Raw genomic sequence first — 12,500 nt, forward strand, 5'->3', positions numbered from 1 at the left:
TGGTAAGAGCATTAATTTGTACAAAGCGGGGGAGACTTAGCTACATTTGGAAGCATGAGAAGCAAGCATGTGGATTATATCCTTTTCCCAGCTTGAAAATAATTCTCAATACTTTTTTTTACCAAATCAGAACTGAGCAAATCATCAGTTTCCAGCCTAATGAAACTTTGTTCAATTCTATAGAAGGGAGTGATGATTACATAAAAGAAATGGACAAGGTCGAGGATAAAGTATTGAAATGGACACAAGCTGCTGAAGAGACAAGTGCGAAGCGTAAGTGAAGTCAATGAATTGTTTTAATTAAGAGTATGGGGGTCCATGTTTCCTTGGGACATGTTACTTTGGGAAGAGACTGTTACGATGCAGCCGTTAATTCGCATACCATAAAGTTTGGATAGTAACTACCTCCCGAAAGTAACTATCCCTGAAACTAACTCGTCAAAACTTTGTGGCTTCTAATAAATCCCCAAAATAGCAAGGGTCGCTACTACCGGAACTTTATGGCACTACTCGACTCAAAAGGCAGTGGTCAGTACTGTGTGTCTAGGAGACTAATGTGGAAATAAAACGAGGCGGAAATATTATTCTCTAATTATGTTATCGCTAATTATGCGTTGACAGGTTTCAGGCATACGTTGCGAACTAATGTTAATTTTGTTCACTGCTTGACATCACGCGTAGCATTTCGGCATGTGAGATATTACAGAAAATCTCCTTCAGGTGCATCAGTTTTGCCAGAAAATCACTTTGACCTTTCTATGTTTCTCTTTGTAGTGGCTTCAAATAGTACAAGAAAAACGCATACCAATTTTCATCCGTCATGAAGCCCGAAAACGGAGCAATAATTGGATATAGAAGAAGAAGCATTAACCGTTCATCGAAGAACAAATACTCGGAGTCGTGCTTCAAGCAATGAGGGCTTCCATTGTAGCAAGGAGAAACGGTCAACGAAGAGAACGAGAGCAAGAATCTCTCTGCTCCGATACCGATTTTCCCAGCGCTCGTTTTCCAGTTTTTGGCATGGTTCCTGCAAAATTACTAACGTCTGCCGGTTTTAGATTGTCATCGTGACTAGTCGTAAATGGTAATTACACGATGTCTGTGAATACATCATTTACTGGGGATTATTAACACCCGAACGTATCAAGCTGGGAAATGGTTTTCCGTCTTTTTCCCAGATAAAACAAAATTCTAGTAAAGGGTGAACATTTTAAGTTTGTTTACAAACATCGGTTGACCGATTGGGCTGAAAATCCGTATGAATGTTCTACGATACCTCCCGCTTTCCAGAAGGGTGTTGGACTTTTCTGAAATTTGCTCCTGCTTTTAAAGTTACGGCCTGCATTATGGAAGGATGCGTAAACACTTTTCAGTATCAAACTGTAGGAAAAAAATAAGAAGCAATAAAATCACACACTATTTATCAGGAAACATTTCAATAAATGTTAATTGTGTTGCTCCAATAACCAGCTTATGTGGGGAAACGAACGTAATTTAAAGGCAAGTAGCCTTAAATTTCGCTTTTTCCCTTGATATGTATTGCATGTTTTCTTTTTCAAAAATGTTTAGTTCAATATTGGTTTCTACAAATACATAAAGCTTTCAGGAAATGCATGTATTAGGTTGTCGAGGTTTTCTCTACAAGCACTAGTATAAACACCGGCTATTTCTAACTATGGTCAACAGGTAAACTGATACCTTATTAAAAGTGGCAAAAAACAGCAGTTGCTACATCTGGCGTTATTTTAGATTAACATCCCAGTACTTACCTATGTCAAACGATACAAATAAGGAGTTCATGTTGTTTACATTGTCTTGAAAATGTGTTGGAATAACAATTTATATCTTACATTATCATGACTACAGAAATCACAAAACCCCCAGATAAAGCCGGAGCTCACAAGGACAAAATGGCACCCGCTAGTAAATCTGAAGGTATGATACACTCTTTGATCTACTATGTTTTTAAAAAGCCCATTAGCTCGCTACACTTGTATCAATTTTTTTGAAAAAACGACAAAAAACTTTTCATCATTGCAGTGTCAGAGCCAAAAAAAAAGAATTAAAATTGTGTCCTGACATGGTATCACTTAACAGCCTTTTCAAATTTACTCTTAGCCGCAAAGTGTCCAAAAAAGTTGAGGTGACCTTCCTGCGAAAAATTCCAAACTTCTCCTTACTTTTTGACAGCTGCAAAGCGAATTTCTCCAATAAACAAACAAAAAAGAAACAAACTGACGTCGACATCAAGGAATGTAATGTTCACCCATCGTTCAGTTGGTCAATTCTGAATGATCACCACCAAATCCAATCTACCATATTTGTTCACTTATAAGACGCACTCGGTTATAAGACGCACCCTAAACTTTTGAAGACGATTGTGACAAGCAAAATGAAACTTTCCCCTAAATACCCTGTTATAAGGCGCAACCGGAATTACAGGAAATTTTGTTGACCACGTTTGCGGTACTTACAACAATTTGCTTCCAAAAGTTACTAATTATGGTGCTTTCATTCTTAACATAAGCGAAGAAGTCACACTTAACAAACAATAGCAAAAAAGTCACACATGGACAATAGCATAAAACTCTCACTTTTTAATTCACTCAAGTCATCCTTCTCAGGAAACAGTGTTTTAAGTTATGAATACCAATTGATCTGTTTTTACGTTTATAAACAATACTCATCTGACAGATCTTTCATTCATCAGTTGCAAAACTCATCTTAATCTTTGAGTATTCGTTCAGTGTACCGTAAATTTTCAGTAATTATGTTAAGCACTCGTCGTCATTCCCATGATCTAAACTTTAAGTTGAAGATCATAGCAGAAGCGGAAGCCATGAACAACAATTGTGAAATTGCTTGCGAATACGGCATATCGGAATCAATGGTCCGTAAATGGAGAAACCAACAGCATGTCTTGTTCTCCGGCGAGTTAAAGATGACTGCCAAACGTGTCTCGATGGGTCACTACTGGCCAAAAGAACCAGAAGTTGATCAGCAGTTGGTTGACTGGTTCAGCGATCAGAGAAGCCAAGGTAAAACTTGTTCACTTAAAATGACATTAATAACTGCACTGTTTACATTACTTCTACAAGTTGTTTATGTTGGCCTTTGACTGTTAATCGCTAATCGCATTGTTTTTATATTTGCAGGTCTCACAGTAAACAGCACGATGATTCGGCTAAAGGCAAAGGAACTCAGCTCAGATCCAGAGTTCAAGGCGTCCCCTGGGTGGTACACAAAATGGAAATGTCGCCATGCTATTTCCATGAGAAGTAAGACGACTTTGGCTCAGCGCCTTCCAGCCGACATGGAGGACAAGGTAGTGGAATTCCATTGCTTCGTGCTGAGAGCTAGACAACGATGCAGCCACGAGTCCAGCCAAATCCTGAACATGGATGAAACCCCAATGAAATTTGAGTTGCCAGCCACAAGAACACTGGAGTTCACTGGAAACTGAACAATGCCGATCTTATCCTGCAGAGGTGATAAACAGAGTTTCACGGTTGTCCTCGCAGTAAAGGCGGATGGTGAGAAACTTCCACCGAAGATAATATTCAAAGGCATTCGTCAGCTACAAATCGAGGTAACCAGGAGAATGCAGGTTTCTGTACACAAGAAGGCCTGGATGGATGAAGAAGGTTTGTTCTTTTTCCTTTATCATTTTCGGAGTACATAATGGTACATTCATTTAGCTGCACAGTTACTGCAATATAACTTCTGCAAGTTTGTATCTACCTTCAGCGTCAAAATGTCAAAACTTCAAAGACATAAAAAGGAAGTTGTTGTTAAAACTTACCCAAATTATTCATCTAATCCTGAAAATGAACATCACGGTCTGTTTTGTAAATATCAGTTGCTAAAGTACAAACCCTGGAAATTTACACCTGATGATGCCTGGAATGGCCTTCCAGAAAATGTGACCCTCCATGGGAAAACAGGGATAAAGGTGATAGCATGCTCACAACACACTAACACAGCACGCTTAGTGTGTCCTAAGACATGCTTTATGCACATGTTTAATTCGTAACACAATGAAGGACAGACAACGATTTGTTTGGAAGATGTTAACACTGTGACATGTTGCGTGACATATCATTACATCGTTACGTCATTTAGTTCCCGTATGTTAGATGGCGTCAGTTCCATGTGGACTTCACTTGAAATAAAGCCTGTGCTTGTGTTTTCTTGCCGGACTTCTGTTGTCCCGTCTTTCTTGAGTTAGCTGATTGATACATGGTGGCAGCGGTTGAGAATCTGCCCAGAACCGTTGCAAGTCATGCCTGCAACCGGAGTTGAAGCTGACGCCGTTTCTGCACAAACCTTGAGCGCTGCTCAACTGAATCGCCCGCCATTACCACATGTAAAACCTCCTGCTCCACTCAACCTTGTGGACTGTTCGCCAAAAAAGTGGAAATTATGGAAACAAACCTGGATTAACTACGCGGTTGTAGCGAAGATTACCAGCCAAGATGCTCAATATCAAAAAGCCCTTTTTCTCTGTACCATCGGTCAAGGTGCATTGGAGATCTTCAACGCCTTTCGGTACAACACCGGTGAAGACCCCGAAAAGGTCGACACCATAATAGCCAAGTTTGATGAGTACTTCACGGGTGAAGTCAACGAGACGTATGAACGCTTCAAGTTCAACCAAAGAAATCAAGAAGTCGGCAAAAGCTTCGATGCATACCTGATCGCACTACGAAACATGGCTGAAACATGTAACTTTTGCACTTGCCCTCGAATGACTGATTCTCTTCTTCGAGACCGTATTGTTCTCGGCATCAGAAATGACGATGCCAGAAAAAGGCTCCTTCAAGAACGAAAGCTGGATTTAACAAGATGTATTGATATTTGCCGCACATCTGAAAGTGCCACAACTCAACTGCAGGCAATTGGTGCGAGTGAAAAAGTTGAGGAAGTCCACTGGGTAAACCAATCACATAGAGCGAATGGCAAACGGAGTGACCCCCCTGAACCATCATCTGACAGGAAAACCACGCAGTCACGAAAGCTCAAGTGCAAATTCTGCTTGCAGACTCATGTTCTGAAAAAAGAATTGTGTCCTGCATGGGGTAAACGGTGCAATGCATGCGGGAAAATGAATCACTGGAAGGGCTCTGGTCTGTAAGACGAAAGGAAAGGTGCACCTAGTGAATCAGGCCTGTGACTCCTCTGACTCCGACTCGGATGTGGCCTCTGTAAAGATCCTTAATGCTTTTGTCAATGGTGTTGCATCTAGGAAGGATAAGCCAATCTATTGTGAAATGAACATTAACTCCAGCCCAGTCAAACTGCAAATAGACTGTGGAGCTACTGTCAGCATCATTCCCAGAAATTGCATAGGCAACAGTGAAATTCAGCCATCCAACATTTCCCTCGAAATGTGGAACAAAGCACAAATGAAAGCACTTGGTACCTGTAAACTCCTCCTAGAGAACCCCAAAACCTCCAAGAAGTACATGGTGAAGTTTGTTGTTGTTGAAGCTGAACTAACCCCACTGCTGAGTCGCAAGGCAGCTGAAAAGATGAAGCTGATCACAGTCAACTATGATAAGTTTGAAAGTGTTAATGGAGTAGTTGAAGGCCAGCAAGACGTCTTCAAAGCTTTTCCTGATGTATTCAATGGCGACATTGGCACCTTATCTGGCTCTGTACGTCTGACCATCAAGCCCGATGGAGAGCCGGTACTTTGTCCACCGAAAAGGCTGCCTGTTGAGCTGCGAGACCAGGTTAAGCAGGAGCTTGACAGACTGGTCGGGGTAGGAGTTCTCGCTCCCGTAGATGAACCCACCGACTGGGTAAATCAGATGGCAATTGCAACCAAAAAGGATGGAAGTCTTCGGATCTGCATAGATCCACGATCCCTTAACCTCGCGTTAAAGCGGGAACACTACCAGCTTCCTGTACTGGATGACTTCCTCCCTGACCTTGCAAAGGCGAAAGTTTTCAGCAAAGTTGATCTGAGTCATGGTTATTGGCACTGTACCTTGGAAGAAGAGTCCAGTCTGCTTACCACTTTCTCTACCCCATTCGGGAGGTACAGGTGGAGACGTCTTCCCTTTGGACTCTCTGTTAGCTCTGAGATCTCCAAAAACGACTCCATCAAGCCCTGGAAGGACTGGTGGGTGTTGCCTGTATAGCTGATGACATATTGATCTATGGTGTTGGAGACACCATTGAGGATGCCACGCACGACCATGACAGAAACCTCACATCACTCTTCCAGCGCTGCGAAGAGAAATCCATCCGCCTCAACAAGGAGAAAGTGACCCTGAGAGTGAAACAACTGGATTTCATGGGGCACCAACTCACTACAGAGGGTCTGAAACCAGATCCAAGTAAGGTAGAAGCTATCCTAAAGCTGCAAACACCGAAGACCAAGGAGGACATTGAAAGACTTAACGGAACTGTTAATTATCTTGCAAAATTCCTTCCAAAGCTTTCCCAAGTAATGGAACCACTCAGAAGACTTACACAAAAGGAAGTTGAATGGTACTGGGGCGATGCTGAAGACAAAGCTTTCAATGAAGTGAAGCAACTAGTCACCCAGGCTCCAATCCTTGCCTACTACAGTCCTGACAAAGAGCTTGTTATACAGTGTGATGCCAGCAGCCTGGGAATTGGTGCCGCACTTATGCAAGAAGGTCGACCACTGGCATACGCTAGCAGAGCACTTACAGATCCTGAGACCCGTTATGCCACCATAGAAAAGGAGATGCTTGCTATTGTCTTTGCACTGGAGAAGTGGCACTACTTTGCCTTTGGTCGCCGGGTAGTTGTCAGATCGGACCACAAGCCACTTGAAGCCATCACCAAAAAACTGCTTGACAGGGCACCAAAACGTCTACAAGGCATGTTGCTCAGAAGTCTGGCCTATGACATAGAAGTGTAGTATTCTCCGGGTCACACACAGCACTTGGCAGACATGATGAGCCGATCATACCTACCAGCTGATGGCCAAGAAACCTGCAATGAATTTGAAGTTGTCAATGCCGTCCAATTCCTGCCCATTGGACAAGGGAAGTTACAGAAGTTTCGAGTGGAGACTGAACAAGACGACACCTTACAAGCCCTGAAGAGCACCATACTGAAAGGCTGGCCTGAGGACAAGTCCAACGTTCCTTCCCAACTGGTCCCCTACTACAGCATGAGAGATGAGCTTAGCATTTATGATGGGCTCGTTTTCAAAGGTGAGCACCTTGTTGTACCCCAGGGACTTAGGGCCGAAGTAAAGAGAGACATACATGCATCCCATGCTGGTGTTGAAGGCTGTCTCAGGAGGGTACGGGAAAGTGTGTATTGGCCTGGCATGAACTCTGAACTCAGACACTGGATTTCAACCTGCAAGCCCTGTAGGCTGTTTGAAATCTCGCATGGCAAAGAGACCCTCATGTCCCATGAAGTGCCACAGAGGCCGTGGGAGAAAGTAGTTGTTGATCTATTCTCCCTGAACCAGACAGACTACCTGGTGACAGTGGATTACTATAGTGGCTATTGGGAACTGGACAAGCTGCACCGTGTAGATGCTGAGACTGTGGTGAAGAAACTCAAGGCTCATTTTGCCAGACATGGCAGTCCATGTCAGCTCGTAAGTGAACATGGCGCTCAATTTACAGCTGCAGAATTCAAGAGAATGACAAAGACCTGGGACATTGAGCATAGTGTTACATCCCCCTACAACAGCAAAGCCAATGGCAAGGTAGAGGCAGCTGTCAAATCTGCCAAACGACTGCTTCGCAAGACTGCCAAAGCTGGAGACGATTTCTACTTGGGGCTCCTTGCTGAACGCAACACCCCATCACAAGGCATTGGAAGCAGTCCAGTCCAGAGGCTCATGAATAGAAGAACAAGAACTCTACTGCCTACAACTAGCACCCTGTTGGAGCCAAGAACACTCAACTCGGCTCACGAGAGAGAGAAATTGAAGGAAGTCCAGCAAAGGCAAGCCCGGTATTACAACACCAACGCCTGAGATCTACCCCCTCTGAGCGAGGGTGACACTGTGCGAATGAAGCCGTTTGTACTGGGAAAAAAGGAGTGGAAGAAGGGAGTTGTCATGGAAAGGCTCGATGAGAGGTCATATGAAGTGGAGACAGGAGATGGGACGTCTTACAGACGAAACAGAGTTCATCTGAAGAGAACCAATGAGCTGCCTCCTGAGGTTACTACTAATTTACCACCACAAGTCTCAAACACTCCTGACACAACCGGTGACTCAACTTGTCAAGGAGAGTCAAGCAGCACCCTGGATACCGGTACTTCCCTTGTTGAACTCAACCGAGAGATAGCTGAGTCGGACTGTGGTGTGATAACAAGGACCCGCTCAGGACAGATTGTAAAAAGACCATCCTATCTCGCAGATTACAATACTTGACTGTCATGCTTCTTGGCCTCAGTTACTGAACCTTGAGTACTGAACACTGAACCTAACTTTAGCATCGCATGTTTGATTAGTTTGTTGAACACTTGTTATGGTTCACTATTATTGAACATTGACATTTGGATACTAAAGAGACTTAATAGAACTTGCTGTGTGGCTACAAGGCCAGGCCCATGATCATTGGACTTTGAAGGGGTTATAGACATTGAACACTTGCCAATGAACATTTATTATGCTAGATTTGCATGGCTCATTATTTTCTTATTTTATTTTATTTCATATTTCATTTTTACTTGCTTTTTCTATATTGGGGGAGATGTGACATGTTGCGTGACATATCGTTACATCGTTACGTCATTTAGTTCCCGTATGTTAGATGGCGTCAGTTCCATGTGGACTTCACTTGAAATAAAGCCTGTGCTTGTGTTTTCTTGCCGGACTTCTGTTGTCCCGTCTTTCTTGAGTTAGCTGATTGATACAAACACGCTAAACCTTTTGTTTTGATTAGCATGCTAACCATAACACGTTTAGTGTGCGAGTTAGCATGCTAAAACACACTAGAGCTAAAAGGAACATGGTAGAAAGTTTGTGATCTTGCTCTCCAAAAAGTTGGAATTATATTATTTTACTCTAAAAGCTTCTAAATTAGCGACAATTAGGAAAACTTGGGATCCGTGTTGGACGACGAACAAAAGCTACTATTATTCTGAATAACATCAAACACAAGTAGAACATTTTTAAACAAACTAATCACCTTCCTTCCTTTAGAAACAAATACAGCCAAAGAAGAGGTTGCTGTCTCTGATTTTCATCAGTACTGAAGAACAACAAATTGTCACATTACTGTAGGCATACAACTTTAATTACACATGTTGGGAAGTTTAATGATGTGACTAAAGTTAAGTTTTACAATGTAAAGTGTGAGCCATAAAAAACTAAACCCTGTTGTAGTCATATTTGGAGAGAGTTTCGTTTGGTTTGTTTGCAAAGAACAATTTTATTACCGATAGTGGGAAGATTTTGGTCACGTGCTAGGCATTGAGTTGGGAATGTCTCAGATTTCATTTGCAAACAAAATAACTTTACAGACACGGATGTCTTTGGTTTTTTGTTGGTTTATAATTATTTTATCCGTTTTCTAATGGAAACTTTTTTCGTTTAGTTCTGAATTCATAGATACTGGGTTTGCGATCAATTTTACATTTTTGGCTAGATGGAAACAAATGAGACTGCAAAATGGCGTGTATTGATGTTCCAGGGTCCCAAAGTGCGTAAAAGCAAGTTTTTTTGTTTTGGTATCTTGTTTGTCCATTTCTGTGTAGTAAACGTGAAAGAAACAACAAACATCTTGACATCTGCCAAGCAATAACACCAACAAAGAAAGGTTCTGTGACAAAATGTCACCTTTGTATGTGGAATTGTTTATTTATAAAGATGGTGAATTTTAAGCTCGGTAATGAAATGTGAAGGTGAATTAATCAACCTGACAAGAGCGTGGGACAAAGAAAAATTCTGAGTCCCCGACAGGAATCGAACCCATGACCCCCCAAACACTGGGCAGGCGCTCTATCCATCCATTATTAACTTATCACTACTCACAATGACTTCGACAGCGTTGATCCTAACAGTATGCAGGACACCTGTCATATATGAACTCAGTTAAATGGCCTTGCTCCCCATGAGTTCTGGTAGCCCAGTGGATAAAGCGCCTGCCCGGTGTTCAGGAGGTCATGGGTTCGATTCTGGTCGGGGACTCAGAATTTTTCTTTGTCCCACGCTCGTGTCATGTTGATTAATTCATCTTCACATTTCATTACCGAGCTTAAAATTGACCATCTTTATTAAATTATCACAACTTCCAGATTGTCTTACCATGCACGTTTGCCATGTCACGAGTGTGGCCAGCATACTGTTTTTTGTCATCTTTCATGGGATCAAACGCACCGGGCTGGTTGAACGTGCCTTCAAGACAATACAAGTGAACAAGGCAAAGGTGAGCAAGTGCGGGTATCAAGTATGGAACGCACGATTGGACAAGCCTGATACAATCGAAGTAGAGGTGAGCCAGCTGCAGTTGACTCGCAAGCACAAGATGAAAACAAAGGCCACCTTTACCAACTGTCTGGAACATTTCCCATCATTGTGCCTAAGTGTCAGGCATGCACCACTTCTACAACGCCAACTTGCAGATTTTCCTTCAAGGGGGAGTTGAATTGCACCGCATTATGATGATTTGCAGAATTTTTGAAGCATAAGTGAAGTTTAGCAGTCACACAGAAGCACCAAGGGAGATGATGGCTGCAACTGTGTGGTATCTACTAAAAGCAGCAGTCCCATTGGCGATGAAATGCCGGCCTGACAATTCACTAAATGAACTGTACAAACAAGGACTGGCAGAGATTAGTCAGAAAAAGCTAGGGGAGATAAAGCCGCCTTTGGCTGCATTGGACTATTGCACCCTAGAGGGAAGCTGTGGTGAGAAAAAACATAAACAGAAATTTTGACCATGGAAATACCAAATGAGATCCAAACGATGAAGACATGTGGAAAATTTGAAGATCTGTGAGGCTCAACACAGCAAGGATAATATATCATCTATGTTTCAAATGGAATGTGATGCGGTGGTGGAAATGCTGATGCAAGAGAAAGCAAAATCCTTTGATATTTTCTTCAATAAAATTCCAACTGCCATGAGACCAGATAGTTTGAGTCCTAGTAGTGCATACACAGATAATGCGAGTTCTGCAGTGAGGCTGTTGGTAAAAGGAGGCGATTTGGATAGCAATGATAAGAATGAAGAAGAAACAGTGCAATTAATTTTACAAGCATTACTGAACAACTCTGAAGCAAAGGATGAGATCATCGCAACTGAAACGGTATGTCGAGCACAACCACAAGTAGATTTGGAACAATTGCTGAGCTCACCTTCCCAAACCGATGATTGCAACACCAAGAGACCATGACTAAATCAGCATGTGTCCCTTTTTCTGCCGCAGTTTCCACCCGTGTCAAGAAAGTGGTTCTTCAAGATCCTGAAGACCAAAACATACCAGAATCTAGATGTATTCCTCTGGATGGCTCACAACAAGACTAAATCTCAGCTCCCTTGCCTGTTGCAATTTCTGCCCCATTGGAAATGAAACAGGGGGAAGAAAGCGAAGAGGGAAAAGAGAGCAATAGTGACAGTGACAGTGACAGTGAAGATGAAGACAAAGAAGATGAGAGCGGAAAGCTGTCTGCTAGAATTCTTTTGCACGTTACTGATGGTGTTGTCACTGAAGAGACTTTACAATCCAACTATGAGGTCAAGACTGGTTCAACTCCACTAAAGGATCCTGTTTTTGCTTTGAATCCCCTACCAGTGGAAACTTTAAATAGTTTAATGGCCAAGAAAAAGTCAACTCCAGTCAATGACCCTGTTCCTTGAGTGGAAAGTTTCAACAGTTCAAGTACTAAGACAAAGTCAACCCCAGTTGATGGTGTTGCTACCAAGACAAGGATGACTCCAGTTAATGGAGTGCCTGTTATCCCTATTTCCTCTTCTAACACTCTGCCAGCAGAATATCCAAACTGTTTAAAGTTTAATTCAAATTTGACTCCAGATGGCATGCCTTCTACTCATCTTCCCCTGCCGATGGAAAGTCCAGACAGTCTTCACCTCAAGACAAGTTCAACTCCAGTCAGTGGCATGTCTGCAAACCCTAATCCCGTTCCAGTGGAAAGTCCAAGCAGTTCCAAGTCCAATGGTGTACCCGCTACATCGATGCCTCAGTTGTATGCGCACTTGCTAGGTCCGTCCTCTGAGATGCCGTTTCATGTGTCGATGGACGAGAAGCGTGTAATAATAATAACAATCTACGGAGCCCCATAAGGGACATGCAACTTATCGACTTGTCAAGATGTCGAAATGTCCAAATGTTGAGCTATTGAAATTTTGAGATATCGAGATGTGGAGTTGTCAGGATGTCGAGATGTTGGGATGTCGAGATGTCAAGATGTCCCGAGATGTGTCACGATAATAGAACGCTGAAATTTGTCCTGCAAGCTCAATTCATCGTGCATGTTACCAAACATGGCAGACGAAGGCGAGCTTGAGGTATGTTGTTTGTAGGCT

General features: G+C 42.5%; 1 protein-coding gene and 1 long non-coding RNA gene across 2 annotated transcripts in view; both read left to right on the forward strand.

Annotated features, from left to right (window-relative positions):
* Window positions 1-273, forward strand: part of LOC149111130 (uncharacterized) — a 912-nt gene extending 639 nt beyond the window's left edge. The window contains exon 2 of the long non-coding RNA XR_016208038.1: window positions 184-273. This is a non-coding gene — a long non-coding RNA (uncharacterized LOC149111130). The remainder of the gene's footprint in view (window positions 1-183) is intronic.
* A 4,009-nt stretch (window positions 274-4,282) lies between these two features.
* LOC149111131 (uncharacterized) lies at window positions 4,283-6,898 on the forward strand. The gene is made up of 3 exons (XM_089292385.1): window positions 4,283-5,130; window positions 5,246-6,009; window positions 6,114-6,898. Exons 1-3 carry the CDS (start codon window positions 4,283-4,285, stop codon window positions 6,896-6,898), a joined length of 2,397 nt encoding a protein of 798 aa, XP_089148511.1.
* The last annotated feature ends 5,602 nt before the right edge of the window (window positions 6,899-12,500 follow it).

This window comes from Orbicella faveolata, unplaced genomic scaffold, assembly GCF_042242905.1.
Source record: "Orbicella faveolata isolate gen_17 unplaced genomic scaffold, um_ofav_v1 contig_24, whole genome shotgun sequence".
Classification (NCBI taxonomy): domain Eukaryota; kingdom Metazoa; phylum Cnidaria; class Anthozoa; order Scleractinia; family Merulinidae; genus Orbicella; species Orbicella faveolata.